The sequence below is a fragment of the Thamnophis elegans genome, chromosome 13, assembly GCF_009769535.1.
Source record: "Thamnophis elegans isolate rThaEle1 chromosome 13, rThaEle1.pri, whole genome shotgun sequence".
Lineage (NCBI taxonomy): Eukaryota > Metazoa > Chordata > Lepidosauria > Squamata > Colubridae > Thamnophis > Thamnophis elegans.
The window spans coordinates 22,540,513-22,558,204 of NC_045553.1; the positions used below are offsets into that span (position 1 = coordinate 22,540,513).

Genomic DNA, 17,692 nt, shown 5'->3' on the forward strand with positions numbered 1-17,692 from the left:
AAGTTGCTTCTCTCCTTGATTAGTTTCCACCCATTGTTTCTGGTCCGGCCCTCAGGTGCTTTGGAGAATAGTTTGACTCCCTCCTCTTTGTGGCAACCCCTGAGATATTGGAACACTGCTATCACGTCTCCCCTAGTCCTTCTTTTCATTAAACTAGACATACCCAGTTCTTAGAACTGTTCTTCGTATGTTTTAGTCTCCAGTCCCCTAATCCTCTTTGTTGCTCTTCTCTGCACTCTTTCCAGAGTCTCCACATCTTTTCTACATTGTGGCAACCAAAACTGGATGCAAATATTCCAAGTATGGCTTCATCAAGACCTTATAAAGTGGTATTAATACTTCACGTGATCTTGATTCTATCCCTCTTTTTATGCAGCCTAGAACTGTGTTGGCTTTTTTGGACTTAAGATGGAAGTCCTTCCTGTATAAGGAAAGCACTGGGAGATTTTTTTGCATCCTTCCTTCCCCACTTTCTGGTGGACAGTTTTGTAACCGTGCTAGCACTGATGTTACCTAGTTGGGTAATGAAACATCTGCAAGAAAAAGACAAGCTCAGAGAGCACCAAGGAACCCCCATCCCTCCTATACCACTACTCCTCCCCCCTCCTCCCCCCTCCCCCTCCTCCTCTAACCAAACTCCCTTCTAGCATTGATGACATTACCTAGTTGGGTAATGAAATGTCTGCAAGAAAACCACAAGCTCAGAGAGCACCAAGGCCACATTCCTCCTCCACCACCACTCCTCCCACTACTACTACTACTACTACTATTCCTGCTATTATTACCCTGTTTCCCTGAAAATAAGACCTCCCCAAATAATAAGCCCAATTGGGCTTTTGAGTGCATGTGCTAAAATAAGCCCTCCCCCAAAATATTGCAACACAGCAGGAGCCACGAGGTGACCACACTCACTGACTTCTGCACAACAAAAATAATAAGACCTCCTCAAAAATAAGGCCAAGTGCTTTTTTAGGGGGGGTCAAAAGAAAATAAGACCCTGTCTTATTTTCAGGAAAACACAGTGGTGGTGGTGGTGGTGGTGGTGGTGGTGGTGGTGGTGGTACTACTACTACTACTACTACTACTACTACTACTACTACTACTCTAACCTCACTCCCTTCTAGCATTGATGACGAAACCTCACTGGCTAATGAAATGTCTGCAAGAAAACCAACCAAGCCCGCAAGAAAACCAACCAAGCCCAGAGACACCAAGGACCCCCTCATTTCAACCCTCAGCTACACCTATTCTATTCTACTAGCACTTTTGTAACCATACCCCCACAAATTGCAATCAAAACTAACCCAAATGAGCATGCAAATATTTCAGTGGAATGTTGTTGCGTGAACAAAATCAAACAAGAACATCTGAGCTGGAGGCACAAAGAGATTTAGATTGGGAAGACAGGTACAAGGCAAAGAAGGGAGACATCACACTCATCTACATACACAAGTGCACAGGACTCAGATGCACACATTTCGCTAAGGGGCAATTTTCATTATTTTGCCACTGCAACTCCTGCAATACGCTACCTTGGATAAAGCCAAGGCTGGCCCCAGAGTGGGGAAGGAATGGGAATTTTGCAGTATCCTTCCCCCAGGAGTGGGGAGGGAATGAAAATTTCCCAATATCCTTCCCCTGGAGAGGGGAGGGAATGGGGATTTTGCAGGATACTTCCCCTGCCATGCCCACTAAACCACGCCCACCAAACCATGCCCACAGAACTGGTAGTAAAATAAATTGAATTTCACCACTGCTGTGGACTTCAACTCCCAGAATTCCCCAGCTTGTTTGCAAAGGGCAGAAGCATTTGGAAAGAAAACACAACACTCCCAACTGAAAGGACAGGGCGTGGAGCATTGTTGTCACACAGAAGATACTCACAACAGCCGTGTCTGGGTAGGACTTGTTTTGCCGCGCTGCCATGGTCCACTGGCCTGAGCGGAAACCCGATCAATCCTCTCTCCAGCCTGCCTGCTGTTTGCTATTCCCCACTCTTGGGCGAGCCAGAAAGTTGCATTGCATCCTATCTAAAAATTCAAGCCCTCTTCCCTCCCTGCTGGTGCTGCAGGGTGAGCCAGATGCTAATGGACTGTGTTCTCTCTTTCTCTCGCCCATCATTATGTCAGGAAGGATATTTAATAGCTCTCAGCCTCCCTTGCAGCAACAAACTGCCAGGGGGAGGGGCAGGTGCGAGTGCCACAGGGGAAAGGGAGGCCGCGTTGGGCTGGGCAGGGAACTCTGCCACCGTCAACACCAGCGTTGGCCCCAGAGATCTGCCAGCTCCTTCCGCTAACAAGGGGGAAAAGGCAACGGGCTTTTCAATGCTCCAGTGGCCCTTTGGCAGCCAGCAATGCCCAGCAGTGGCAAGGCTGTAATGCAGGGATCCCCAAACTTGGAAACTTTGAGACGTGTGGACATCAACTCCCAGAATTTTCCAGCCAGCCATGGGATTTTGCAGTAACCTTCCCCTGCTGTCAGGCTTGCAGCCATCTTTTCTTTTGGATCTCAGGCCTGCCACATTTTCTATTATTCTACTATGCATTTTCTATAAATGGGAGGGGGGATTGTACGGAGTTAGATGCTATGTAGCCATAACAAAATTCCTTCTAGAAAGCCAAGGTCATCTGCACCTGACCAGAACTAGATGGGTGGAAGCAGCCAGCATGGCAGTGGGAGATTGGACCGTGGGATGGACCTGTGGGTGTGTGTGGGGGGGGGGGAAGATCTTGAACTTTCAACTGGGTGGGGAAAACTGGGAAGGTTTCAGATTCGGGTTTTCCCAGATGTACCAACATGGCTCTCTTAATAAATTGGAACTTTGAGCAATACTTTGTCTTGGACTCTGATTTATTTTTGGATGCTATTTGGAACCCTGACACCTGCCACTCCCACCAAGCAATGCTCACCAAGTCATGTCACGCCTATCAAGCCACGCCCACAGAACTGGTAGTAAAAAAAATTGACTCCCACTACTGCCTTCCAGCCCTATGATTCTAGTGTCCACAGCTGAGAAATTCTGGGAATTGAAATCCATACAGCTTAAAGTTCACGAGGTTGAAAAACTTTGGTTCCTGGCTGCCTCTCTTGATATCTTTCCAATTTCAGATTTTTCAGAAAGTGGTGCTGTGACCGGACATGAAGATGGGTGGGCGCACGATTCTATACCCCAGTGCAATTATTCTAGCCCAGCAATGGTGAACCTTTCCGGCACGGAGTGCCAAAAAAGAGAGAGCATGCTTGTCTGGGCCACAACCTGGAAGAGGAGCTGCCCAGGGAACCTACGCACACGAGAAAATGAACTTCCAGTTTACGGGGCAGGCATGGGCGCCAGGCTGCTAGTCTTCCGGTTACTGGTGTGCATGCGCGCCTGACAATCAGCTGGGTGGCGTGCATGCTCCTGCTGGGAAACGGAAGATCAGTTCTTCCAGTTTCCAGCACTGCTGCACGCATGAGTGTCATTGCGTGCACATGCGCTCCAGAAACCCAGATGAGGAATGGGTGACACTGCGTGTGCCTGGTCACATGACTTCATGTGCCACTTTGGGCATGTGTGCCGTAGGTTTGCCCTCATGGTTCTAGCCTCTGCTCTGAGCAATCCAATATCATCCACAACTCCAGGGAGAGGTTGCAGTTGGCCAGGACAATAACAGCCATACCATTTCATGGCACTAGATATTCAGGGCAGCTTTAGAACACAGAAAATAAGAGATGGAAGGAACTTTGGAGGTCTTCTAGCCAAGCAACCCTCCTCAAGCAGGAGAATCTATACCATTTCAGAAAAATAGCTGTCCAGTCTCTTCTTAAAAGCCCCCTGTATATGGCACTTCTAGAGACAAGCCATTCCACCAGTTGATTGTTCTCACCGTTAGGAAATTTCTCCTTACTTCTAGGTTGCTTCTCTCCTAGGTTAGTTTCCATCCATCCACATCCTAACTATCTCATTTGGTGAATGCTGACATCAATGTGCCTGTGCCTAGAACACAGAATCGGGGCTGGAAGGGACCTTGGAGGTCTTCTAATCCAACCTTCTGCTCAAATCGGGAGACAGCCAAATGGCCACCCTCTGTTTTTTTAAAAACCTCCAGTGATGGAGCGCCCGCAACCCCAGAAGGCAAGCGGTTCCACCAGTTAATAGTTGCATCAAGAAATATGTGGTGGAATGCGGTGGCTCAATTGCTAAGACGCTGAGCTTGTCAATCAGAAAGGCCAGCAGTTCGGCGGTTCAAATCCCTAGAGCTGCATAACAGAGTGAGCTCCTGTTCCTTGTCCCAGCTTCTGCCAACCTAGCAGTTCATGCCCCCCCCCCCAATAATCCTTCTCTTTGTCAGATTAGCACGTAAAAGCACGTTAAAAAATGCAAGTAGAAAATAGGAATCACCTTTGTTGGGAAGGTAATAGTGTTTCATGCGCCTTTGGTGTTTGGCCACATGACCATGGAGACATCTTCGGACAGCGCTGGCTCTTTGGCTTTGAAATGGAGATATTCACTGCCCCCTAGAGCCAGGAACAACTAGCACATATGTACAAGGGGAACCTTTACCTTTACAAGAAATATCTCCCTGGTTGTAGGTCGGTTCTCTGCTTGATCAGTTTCCATCTGTTATTTCTTGTCCTGCACTCAGGTGCCTGGAAGGATAGGTTCATCCCCTCCTTTCTGTGCAGCCCCCCAGTTGGAAGATTCCTACCCTCCCCCCCCCCCAATAAGCCTTCTCTTTGTCAGATTAGGCACGCCCAGTTTCCTGCAACCGTTCTTCATGGGTTTTAGCCTCCAGCCTCCTAAATCATTTTGGTTTCTCTTTTCTGCCCTCTTTCTGGGGTCTCTGCATGTTTTTGGCATTGTGATGAAAAGCTGTAGAGACCCTAGAAAGTGTGCTCTGAAGAGCAGCATAGATGAGAAGGAGGTTGATCTGCAGATAATATAAATATTGTAGATGATCTTTGATGGGAAAATGGAGGAAAAAATTACAATACATAATACTACACATATTTACTGCAAGCAGAATTGTTTTAGCACAGAATTGGAAACAGATACTCCCCCAGACCCAATTATAAGAAGGAAAATCTATGAATGTGCAGAAATGGATAGACTGTCTATGGAAATGAAGGAGAGGGTACCAAATTTGAGTACTATCAAATTTGGAATAGATGGTACTTCCGGCTTGAGAGTAAGCGTAAAACGTAAGGTACAAACAGTGAAAGTATCATATGTAGAGTGTATTTAAACAAGCGTATAACTTAGGACAATGATATAGAGATAGAATTTTTTGTAAATAAGATTGTTACAAAAGATACGGATACCAATATGGAAAAGCTGTTATAAGTGTAAATTTGTATTTTGTCTTTTAAATGTTAGAAAATTCAATAAATACTTTTTAAAAAAAAACATTGTGAATGACAAGGGGAGCGTAAGGGGATTGATCTTATGATGAACCTCAAGAAGAGATCCTGCTCCAGGTTGTTGGGAGGGTGGGGGGCTTTGTCCACATGGCCTCCTAACATTATTCTCCTCTCGACTCTAAAGAAGTTGTCAGGTTCAGTTTTCAGACAAACACAATTTGTCTCTATTGTGGGTCCAAGTGAGTTTCTCCAACGCTAAACTCCCCAAGCCCAAACACATTCAGCACTGCCCCCTAATGGTCACACAGACCCATGGCACCAGCGGGTTTTTAATGGCTCTATTTTGGTGTCGCATTACACAACCTGCCACCTCCCCTCTCCACCCCAGATCCCTTACTAAGGCTTTAATAGCATCCTGCTCCACATGTCCTTCCTTGAGGTGAGCTGTGAGCTGTTCTCTTTTTCCTTCGGCTGCTGAAACCTGAATTGCACAGCAGGGACTTTTGGCAGAAAAAAAGAGACTGTGTTAGGTTCAACATGAAAAGATGGAACGCTGTTACTATCTGGCCTTTCCCCCCAGGGACTTGACAATATAAAATTGGAAGAATGTTTTGTTCAGCTCCTGGAGCTCAGGAAACGCAGCAAAATGAACTTCATTGCACTCCATTCAAGGCCAAAAACTTATAAAGATAGAAGTCTGTCACAAATGCTACTGGATAAATTATTGGAAGCAGAAAAATAATAATTCGGTAGCTCAATCAGGACACGCAACAAGGATGTGGAGCCTTTGGCTATTGACAGAATTGGAAGCGACCTTGGAGGTTTTCTAGTCCACCCCCCTGCTCAGGCAAGAATCCCTATACCCGTGATGGCGAAACTATGGGACGCAAGCCAAAGGTGGCACACAGAGCCCTCTTTATGGACATGTGCGCAGTCTCTAGCTGCTCTTCTGGATTCCGGCTTGTATATGCATGCCGGCCAGCTGGTCTTCATGCGTGCCAGGGTGCCGGAAACCCCGAACACCAACTGGCTGGTGCACATGTGCGCGGCGGAAACCCAAAGACCAGGTGGCCAGTGTGCATGCTGGAAACCAGGAGACCTGGTGGCCAGTGTGCGTGTGCGCTCCAGCCAGCTGGTCTTTGGGTTTCTGGTACTCTGGTGTGCACATGTGTTCCGGTTTGGTCACTTGGTGCTGAATAGGTTCCCCATCACTGCCTTATACCATTTCATACAAGTGGTTGTCCAAACTTTTCTTAAAGACTTCCAGTGTTGGAGCATTTACAAGTTCTGGAGGCAAACAGTTCCATGGATTAATTGTTCTCCCTGTCAGGAAATTTCTCTTTAGTTCTAAGTTGCTTCTCTCCTTGATTAGTTTCCACCCATTGCTTCTTGTTCTGCCCTCAGGTGCTTTGGAGAATAGTTTGACTCCCTCTTCTTTGTGGCAACCCCTGAGATATTGGAAGACTGCTATCCTGTCTCCCCTAGTCCTTCTTTTCATAAAACTGGACATACCCAGTTCCTGCAATTGGTCTTCAATTGGCAAAGGAGATTTTGAGGTTGCACTCCTCCGTCCTGAGAAACGTAGTCATGAGCTGAGCATTTATACACTTCTCTGCTGAGCATTGGAACACTGCATCCAGTCTTGGTCAGCACACTATAAAAAAGACAGCAGTCTTCCAATATCTCGGGGGCCGCCCCAAAGAAGAGCAGGTCAAAATATTCTCCGAAGCTCCTGAAGGCAAACCAAGAAGCAATCAAGGAGAGAAGCAATCTAGAACTAAGGATGAATTTCCTGGCAGTTAGAACAATTAATTAGTGGAACAACTTGCCCCCAGAAGTTATAAATGCTCCAACACTGGAAGTTTTTAAGAAGAGATTGGACAACCATTTGTCAGAAATGGTATAGGGTTTCTTGCCTAAGCAGAGGGTTGGACTAGAGGCCCTCCAAGGTCCCTTCCAATTCTGTTGTTCTGTTCTATCCAGCTACGAAACTCAACTTATGTGTCAAAGGCTGTGTAGCAGAATTCACTGGCATGGGAGGAGACCTAAAATTCAGAAAAGTCTTTTGTGCCAAGAAGATGTGCCAGGTTGTGAGATTACCTACTATACTATCTCACAGTTACAAAAGAGTGGTCTATTTGGCGCAAGTTCTCCCTTCCCACGATTGGGAGTAGCAGACTTGAGTAGGTCTTTAGTAACATGCCCGTTATCTCACATTCTTCTAAGGACTGACTCAACAACGTACGTTTTGTCCTTGCTGGGGGGCCCTCACTGAAAAATTGACAACTGTTGGCCACCGATAAGGACCATCTGAGCTAGAGAGGCCTTTGGGTTTGTTTGCGTCTTGCCAAAGACACCTCAAGCAATGCTCCACAGCTTCTCAAACTCACATCTACAACCCTTCACTCCATCAATAGGAGAAGTACTCAACCAGGAATCTACCACGCTTCACAGAAACCGCTCTGGTAAAAAAAAAAAAAGCTAGAAAAGCAAAGGGAACATGCAGAACAAGAAATAGGAGAAGACGGGGTAAAAGAGGGCACAAATGAGATACAAGAAAACAAGGTGGGGAAAAAAAGAACTGAAAATAAAATGCAGATAGAAGATTTCACTGGGATTTACAGTCACAAAGAAAAAACAGACAAAGGGGGAGCCCCCCCCAAAAAAAGAACCCCCCCCCCAAAAAAAAGAAACCACAAAATAGTAAGGAAAGGAGGAGAAGAGGGAAAATCCTGGGGAAAGTTACTAGAATAATAAAAGGAAATATCCTGAGAGAAAAGAGATAACAATCACAGAAACTGGGAAAAGAAAAAGAAGTAGTTAAGAGAAAGGGGGAGAAGAAGAAAAAGAATTAAAAGTGGGATCTTTGAGAGGTTCGAGGTTCATTTTATTTATATGCCGCCCTATTCCCAACGGGACTCAGGGCGGCGCACAAACCCAAGGAGGGGAAGGGAAACACAAAACTACAACAAAAAATACAGAGCATTTAAGAGAGAGCCCAAGAGAAAAATGGCTAAAAGAGGAAGAAAGGGAAAAAGAGTTATATTAGGACAGTGTTTTTCAACCACTGTGCCGCGGCACACTAGTGTGCCGTGACATAGTGTAAGGTGTGCCGTGGGAAAATTACTTTATATATAGTCAATATAGGCACAGAGTTAAATTTTTTTAACATTTTCTAATGGTGGTGTGCCTCGTGATTTTTTTCATGAAAAAAGTGTGCCTTTGCGCAAAAAAGGTTGAAAAACACTGCATTAGGAGACTAAAATGAACAGTAGTAAGATTGTTGTGGTTACGTAACTAATTCAGAAATAAAGAAATTATAGTATATTGTTAAATGTAGAAAAAAACTGAACGAAATGCTCTCTAGGTTTAAAGGTTTAAAGAATTAGAAGATATATGCTGTTTGTAGCAAAATATACCAATGGAGAAAATAAGAAATGAAAAGTTGGTGAAACTGTGAAGGGGCAATGGAAGATATTGTTTATGTAGTAAGACAAAATAACCATAAAGATGAAAAATAATGGAAGAGAATAATTTGGCTGAAAGTGAAAACAAGACTATGATGTAAAATGGACTATGTAAAAGAGAGCAGGTAAAAGAAAAGACTAGGACAATGCTTTGTTCCTATAATAGGTATAATTTGTATTTAAAAATTTTAAAAAAACTTGGGGGAAAAAAAGAAAGAAACTGCTTTGGATCTTCACAAGGCTTCAAGTTGGTTCAAGCAAAGCTGGCTGGGGAATTCTGGGAGTTGAGGTCCACCAGGCTTAAAGTTGCCACAGTTGGAGCCCCCTGATTTAAATGATGTTGGGAGTTCCTAAATAGCCCAACTTGGCTCCATTATAAATTTTAATTTTTGTAAGAAATGGCTGAAATGGTTCTCCAGAAATCCGAGAAACATTTTGGATTTTATTCAGGAGTTACAGTAGGAAAAGCAATTCTTAGGTCCTAACAATTCTTAGATGTTGATTTTTTCCTGCTTTAGTAGATATAGATATACCGTGTTTCCCCAAAAGTATGACAGGGTCGTATTTTCTTTTGCCCCCCCCCCCCAATAAGCGAAATTGGCCTTATTTTCAGGGAGATCTTATTATTTTGGGGGTGCTGGAGGCGGCGAGCGTGGTCACCTCATGGCTGCTGCTGGGTTGCAATATTTTGGGGGAGGGCTTATTTTAGCGCATGTACGCAAAATCCCAATTGGGCTTATTATCCAGGGAGGTCTTATTTTCGGGAAAACAGGGTACTAAGTCTCACAACCTTGTTTTGACTTCGCTTATTGGTTTTAACTGACTGTTCATATTTCCTTGTAATGCAAGCAGTCCTCGACTTATGATCCCCCATGGAGCCCAAAATTTATGTCACTAAGCAAAACGTGTGTTGAGTTTTGCCCCCATTTTACGGCCTTTCTTGCCACAGTTGTTAAGGTGAAGCACTGCTGTTGTTAAGTTAGTAGCATGGTTGTTAAGTGAATCAGGCTTCCCCATTGATTTTGCTTGTCGGAATGTCGCAAAAGGGGATTGTGTGATCTTGGGATGCTGCGACCGTCATAAATGTGAGTCGGTGGCCAAGCATCTGAATTTTGATCACATGACCATGGGAAGGCTGCAATGGTTGTGTGGGGATGCAGTGGCTCAGTGGCTAAGACGCTGAGCTTGTCGATCAGAAAGGTTGGCAGTTCGGCGGTTCGAATCCCTAGTGCTGCGTAACAGAGTGAGCTCCCGTTACTTGTCCCAGTTTCTGCCAACCTAGCAGTTCGAAAGCAAGTAAAAATGCAAGTAGAAAAACAGGAACCACCTTTGGTGTGAAGGTAACAGTGTTCCGTGTGCCTTGGGCGTTGAGTTATGCCGGCCACATGACCACGGAGACGTCTTCGGACAGCACTGTCTCTTCGGCTTTGAAACAGAGATGAGCACCACCCTCTAGCATTGGGAACGACTAGCACACATGTGCGAGGGGGAACCAACCCAATGGTCATAAGGGTAAAGAACAGTCACAGGTCACTTATTTCAGTGCTATTGTAACTTTGGTCACTAAATGAACTGTTGTAAATTGAGTACTACCTGTAGTTGGTTTTATTGTACCCCGTCTAGGGTCACCTTGAGTGAGATGGACAACCACGTAAAATGTGATAAATAATACACCGTCCTTTTAGAGAAAGATTCCATCGACTCATCTTTTATTTTTAAGATGCAAGTAAAGCTAGAATGGTAATCAGAGAAGTAAATGCGGAGGTGCAACATTACAACTCGGGCTTGCAGGATGCAATTTTACAACTAAAAAAAATCTGCCACCTCCTCAGAGTTAAAACCGAGCTGGCTCTTGCTTGCCAAAAACACAGAACAGTGTAATAACTAGGCATCCGTCATCGTTTATTTTTTTCATTCAGGATTACTCCTCCCCATATCGAGTGTACAGCAAAGAGCCAGTTACAGTTCAGAAGCAGAATTTCACACAACCAAGGGAGTTGTATCTCTCTTCTTCCCCTGGCATGACTACTAAGACAATTACCACCCAGAGGAGGGTTAAGAAAATCCTACATCTTTCTTTCTTTCTTTCTTTTTCTCTTCCTTCTTTTCTTCCTTTCCTTCTTTCCTTTCTTTCTTTCTCTTTTTTCCCTTTCTTTCTTTCTTTTCTTTTCTTTTTCATTTCTTTTCTTCCTCTCCTTTTCTTCCTTTTCTTTGTCTTTCTTTTCTTTTTATTTCTTTCTAACTCTTTTTCTTTCTTTTCCTTTCCTTTTTTCTTTCTTTCTCATTCTCTTTCTCATTCTTTTCTTTCTTTTTCTTTTCTCTCTTTTTTCTTTCTTTCTCTTTCTTTCTTTTCTTTCTTTCATTCCCTTTCTTTTTCTTTCTTTTTCTTCCTTCCTCTCTTCTTTTTTTCAAATTTGACTTTATTATTACATAAACGCACACAAAATTTCACCCATGGACATACATCCTTGCCAGTCACTCCGCAGCCTGAGGAAGCACCTTTGCCATGGGTTTTAATGGTCATTCCATGAGGGCTTCAACTCAACAGATAGCCAGCTATGATTTAGAACAGGAGTTCCCAACTCCTAATTTGCAACCCAGTGTCAGATTGGGCCATGGAAGCAGTGGGCAAATGTGTGTGAAGCTCAGGGGTGGGTTTCAGGCGGTTCGCGGCGGTCCCCGCGAACTGGTTGGTCGGCGAACCCGGAAGTAAGCAACTTCCGGGAACGCCGAAGGATCCACCCGCCCGCCCGCGTTTCTTACCCGGTTTTGACGAGTTCTGCGCTTCCACACATGCGCAGAACGCATACAGCGCCTGCGCTATCCTCCAGGAGCAGCTGGAGCATCGCACAGGCGCTAGTACGCATGCGTGCACTGCGCGCGTGCACGAGGATGCCGCCGCCCCCGTTCCAACTGAACCGGTTGGAACGGGGCGAGAAACCCACCCCTGGTGAAGCTGCATTTGTGAAAAAGGTGCACATGTGCACGCAAAACCATCCCCTCTTCCCCTTCCCACTCACTGCCATCGCTGCTGTTTCTGCCACTCCGCTGACCCGGGAAAGTTGGAAACCACAGATTTAAAATATACCCAACAATAGGATGTTTGTGAATGTTGTCTACCCAAATAGCACTTAGCACTTAGACTTACATCCCGCTCCATAGGGCTTTTACAGCCCTCTCTAAGCGGTATGCCGAGTCGGCCTCTTGACCCCAACTATCTGGGTCCTCATTTTACCCACCTCTGGAGGATGGAAGGCTGAGTCAACCTTTAGGAGGAAGAAAGGAAGGAAGGAAGGAAGGAAGGAAGGAAGGAAGGAAGGAAGGAAGGAAGGAAGGAAGGAAGATAGCAATAAGACTTATATACTGTTTTACAGTACTTTTACAGCCCTGTCTTAGCGATTTACAGAGTTGCCCCCAACAATCTGGGTCCTCATTTGACCCACCTTTAAAGGACAGAAGGCTGAGTAAACCTTGAGCCTGGTGGGATCCAAACTGCCAAATTGCAGTTAGCCGGCAGTCAGCACAAATATCCTGCAGTACTGCACTCTAACCACTGCACCACTGAGGCTCTTGGAGGAGGACAACATTCACATTAATCAAACAAAACTGCAGCTCAACAACAGAACCAGTGATAGCCTCTTCTTCTGCAGAACAATTTTTGCCCTTCTCATCCAACTGGCTCCTCATTCATTTAAAAATTTATCTTTCAAAGATGATTTGCATGAGAAACTGGACTGTGGCAAACCCATAGAGATGCATCATCTCTGCTTTCCAGTGGTATCCCGGGACCCAAGTTGATTTTACAGGAATGTTACAAGTGAGTAAGGTTTAGGTGATGGCATCCCAAAGCTTTTCTTTGAAGACCACCTCACCTACCCACCCACCCAATTTAGGAAGAAAGCTGGATGGACAAGATATAGAAACGGAAGCAATGGCTGGAAACTAATCAAGGAGAGAAGCAACTTAGAACTAAGGAGAAATTTCCTGACAGGGAGAACAACTAATCAGTGGAACAACTTGCCTCCAGAAGTTGTGAATGCTCCATCACTGGAAGCTTTTTTTAAAAAAAACATTGTTCTCTTACATACAATTATAGGTATACATTCACATAGTTATTGTTCTTCTTCACATTTATCATTATTATTCCATTTAAAAAGTTATAATATACAATTTGGGTTGCTTTGTTTACCATCCCTTCCACTTTCTTTTCCCTTTCTTTTCTCCCTCCCTTCTCTACTTTCTTCCTTCCTCCTCTCCTTCCTCTTCCTTCTTCCCTTACCTTTCCCCTACTCCTTTCTTCCTCTTCCCTTTCGTACCCTCTCGCCTTCTCATTCTCTCCCTTCCACCCTCCTCTGCTTACCTCTTTCTTCCTTCTCTCCTCTCAACCCCTTTCCTCCTCTCTTCCTTTCTTTTTCTGTTGTTGAGGGTGACTCTTTCGGCTCTCAGTTTATGTTATCTTGGGATGGTATTTCCACAAACCCAAATATAATTTAATTTCATTTTCTATTCCCTTTCTTTCGCTAGTCGATCCTAACTATGCTTTTCCCCTTTCTATCTCACTCTTGAATATATACTTGTATTTTGATACTTCCTTTTCTATTTTCCTCCTCTTCCCCCCGCCCTTTTCCATTTAAGAGTATATCATCTAGATTCTGTATCTTCTCATTTTATTTTCTAAATTTCTTACTCTAGCCAATCATAGAATCTTTCCTGTGTCTTGAAGTACACCAATTCCTCTTTATCCTTTATTTTCAAAGTCAACCTGTTCATCACTGGAGGCTTTTAAGAGACTGGAAAGCCACTTGTCTGAAATGGTAGAGGGTCTCTTGCTTGAGCAAGGAGTTGGACTAGAAGACCTCCAAGGTCCCTTCCAATGCTATTATTCTTTATTCTGAAACTCAGTGGAGCGGAGTGTAATATGTAATGGGCTGCCACAAAGAAGAGGGAGTCAAGCTATTCTCCAAAGCACCTGAAAGCAAGACAAGAAACAATGGATGGAAACTAATCAAGGAGAGAAGCAACCTGGAATGGAGACACTTCCTGATAGTGATGATAATTAACCAGTGGAACAGCTTGCCACCAGAAGTTGTGAGTGCTCCATCACTGGAGGCTTTTAAGAAGAGACTGGAAAGCCACTTGTCTGAAATGGTAGAGGGTCTCCTGCTTGAGCAAGGGGTTGGACTAGAAGACCTCCAAGGTCCCTTCCAATTCTTTTTTTTCCCTGTGAAGCTAGGTGGGAGAAGGGTCAAGGAAAGACCTCAACAAAATGCTTTTGAATAATTGGTTACCTTCGGACTGGATAAACTTCCTCCAGGTGTATTTTAAATATAAATATTTTGAGCACAAATTTCAAAGCCCAGAGTCATTGGAGGCTTAAGCAAGTCACTAGTTATCAAGAATGACAGCTAAAGATGACTAGTTGGTTAGAGATGATTCATGACGACACCAGCAGGAGCTTTTTTTTTTAAAAGGCATTCTTGGCAGGGAATCCTGACTAAATGACATCCTTTGGGTAATGAAGAGATGGAAGCAAGTGAGAGATATGAACATGAAGAGAAGTTTTTTCAGAGTGCTCCTCAGCTCCTTGTGAGTTCGCCTGCCCTTTTCAGAAATGTCCCAGAAGTTTGGGCTCCATTTTTAGGGGACAAATAAGGGAAGAGGATGCAACAATTGGGGGTTTCCAACTTGTTCTCCAAAGTAACTCTGGGCAGGCTCTATCAGTCAACTCCTGCTGCCTAGCTTTTTACTCTAAAGAGTCTTCAAGGACCTTGGAAGAGGTCAAAACAAACTGGAATTGTTGGATCCTACTCATTGCAAAGTTGGACCATAAGGAAGGCTAAGCGCCAAAGAATGGAGGCCTTTGAACTCTGGTGCTGGAGAAGAGTCCTGTGAGTCCCTTGGACTGCAAGCCCATCCAACAGTCAGTCCTAGAGGAGATCAACCCTGACTGCTCTTTAGAAGGCCAGATCCCGAAGAGGAAACTTAAGTACTTTGGCCACCTCATGAGAAGGAAGGACTCCCTGGAGAAGAGCCTAATGCTGGGAAAGATTGAGGGCAAAAGAAGAAGGGGACGGCAGAGAAGGAGGTGGCTGGATGGAGTCACTGAAGCAGTCCACCTGAGCTTAAATGGACTCTGGAGGATGGTAGAGGACAGGAAGGCCTGGAGGAACGTTGTCCATGGGGTCGCGATGGGTTGGACATGACTTTGTAACTAACAACAGCAATGACAACTCACTGCAAAATTTATTCCCTCGGTAGTTTTAATTCCAACCCTTCCCCTCTGTTTATTTGGTATAATACAGGGGTGTCAAATCTTGGTATTTTTAAGACTTATGGGCTTTAACTCCTAGAGTTAAAAGGTGCCACGTTCAGGCCCCACAGTTTAATAGAAGGAAGGGGGGGAATCCTACAGAGGTTGGCTTAGTTTAAGCTGAGTGCACTCTGCAAAGTTGGCAGCTGCAGTTTTTGTAAAGCATGAATTATTGTTTAGTAATGTGCATCCCACCAAGTGTAGCTCAGTCAGCAAGCCATGATTCAAATAAGGACTTCATCTGAGGTAGGAACCAATCCCACCCCTTCCTAGTTCATACAACTAACACTTAAGCCATAACAAAGCTGTTTTGATCTTGGCTTAACATTGGAGAACCCAGACACTTTTTTGAAATCCAGGTTTAATTAGGGAGGTGCCTAAATTGGGCCTCTGGGACATAGTCAACAAATCATGCTTCAGAATAGTTTAACTCAAGGCATAAACCTGTGAATTTGCAGAACTGAACTCCTATTGCCCTAAAGGTGTTTTTTTTTTTTCCAAAAGGCAACTGGATTTTCTTGGTTTTTTTCTTTGAAAATCCAAAAGAAGGGAGGGAGGGAGGGGGGGAGGGAGGGAGGGAAAGAAAGAAAGAAAAGAAAAGAAAAAGAGAGAAAAAGAGGGGGGAAAGAGAGAAAGAGAAAGAAAGAAGAAAGAAAGAACAAAGAACAAAGGAAAGGAAGGAAGGAAGGGAGGGAGGGAGGGAGGAAAAAAGGAAGGAAAAAAGGAAGGAAGGAAGGAAGGAAGGAAGGAAGGAAGAAAGGAAGGAAGGAAGGAAGGAAGGAAGGAAGGAAGAGTCAAATTACTTTTTGGGAAAGCACCTTTGAGATAACAATGACCTGGATGATTGAGAATCTCCATAGACATCAAACTGCTATTCTGTATTCAAAACACATTTACGTAAACCATGGTTTGCTAGCTCCACTGTTACAGAGCTGCTAAGGAAAATTAAAGTCCTTCCAACGGTGTGGTGGCTGAAGACAAAAGAGAAGATAGAAATAGAATAGAATGACAGAGTTGGAAGGGACCTCGGAGGTCTTCTAGTCCAACCCCCTGCTTAGGCAGGAAACCCTACACTACTTCAAACAAATGGTTATCTAATCTCTTCTTAAAGACTTCCAGTGTTGGAACATTTACAACTTCTGGAGGCAAGCTGTTCCACTGGTTAATTGTTCTAACTGTCAGGAAATTTCTCCTCAGTTCTAAGTTGCTTCTCTCCTTGATTAGTTTCCACCCATTGCTTCTTGTTCTGCCCTCAGGTGCCTTGAAGAATAGTTTGACTCCCTCTTCTTTGTGGCAACTCCTGAGATATTGGAATACTGCTATCATGTTTCCCCTAGTCCTTCTTTTCATTAAACTAGACACACCCAGTTCCTGCAACTGTTCTTCATATGTTTTAGTCTCCCGTCCCCTAATCATCTTTGTTGCTCTTCTCTGCACTCTTTATAGAGTCTCCACATCTTTTTTCTATTGTGGCAACCAAAACTGGATGCATTATTCCAAGTGTGTCCTTACCAAGGCCTTATAAAGTGGTATCAACCCTTCACGTGCTCTTGATTCTATCCCTCTGTTGATGCAGCCTAGAACTATGTTGGCTTTTTCGACAGCTGCTGCACACGGCTGTCTCACATTTAAATGGTTGTCCACCATTTAGGTAGAAGAACCCCAACAGAAAACACACCATCCACAACCCAGATACTTACCCCCCAGGGCCACTTGAAACAAGACATCATGTTCCCTTTCTTGCACACACTTTCTGCTTGCACACTTACACAAGCAAAGTCTCTTCTGACCCAAGCTCTTTAGGCTACGCTGGGGCAGTCCCTTATCTGTAGATGTCGGCTGTGGAAGATGGGAGGAGTCACCTTCTGGGCTCAGGAGATTAGAGAAGATCAGCAGTTCCAACTCAGGGAAAGGCTTCCCAAGGGACAGGCTGCTCAAATGTTAGCCAGGAACAGCCTTCCCCAAGTTCTTCTCCAGACATATCCATCGTCCCCTGCAAGTGTGGGTTAGCATTAATTGGGGGTGGAGGAGTGAACCCAGCCTGTGTTGCTATTTTATGGCTCAATTTATTGTGTAAGCCAAGAAAAGGGTCAATTCCACTTTAAAATGTTATGTGAAGTCTGATTCCTCACCCTTGGCTACTTTAAAATGTGTGGACTTCAACTCCCAGAATTCCCCAGCCAGCTTTCTGAAGTTTTAAGTCCATACATCTTAAAAGTTGTTGAAATAGAAAGCAGGTGTGTCTGTCTGTCTGTCTGTCTGTCTGTCTGTCTATCATCTATATCTATCTATCATCTAGCTAGCTAGCTAGCTTATATTATACACAAAAATAGTAATGTATATATTACAATTATGACTATTACTATTATATTATTATAATACTATTACTATTAAATATTACAGATGTAGACTGTGACTATGCATCGCATATATTACACAATATAGTACTATATTCTATATTACATCTTAAAAGTTGGTGAGCTAAAGAGAAGCTCTGTCTATCTATCTATCTATCATCTATCTAGCTATCTATCTATCTCTTATCTATATTTTATCTATCTATCTATCTATCACT

The 17,692-nt window shown here is 44.1% G+C and overlaps 1 protein-coding gene across 5 annotated transcripts in view; it reads right to left on the reverse strand.

The window, feature by feature from the left end:
- ANK1 (ankyrin 1) overlaps positions 1-16,905 on the reverse strand; it is a 133,760-nt gene extending 116,855 nt beyond the window's left edge. For all 5 annotated transcript variants that reach the window (XM_032229096.1, XM_032229098.1, XM_032229097.1 and 2 more), the window contains exon 1: positions 16,818-16,905. In XM_032229096.1, coding sequence (XP_032084987.1) covers positions 16,818-16,847 — 30 coding nt within the window. In that variant the 5' untranslated portion in view covers positions 16,848-16,905. The remainder of the gene's footprint in view (positions 1-16,817) is intronic.
- Positions 16,906-17,692: the final 787 nt, after the last annotated feature.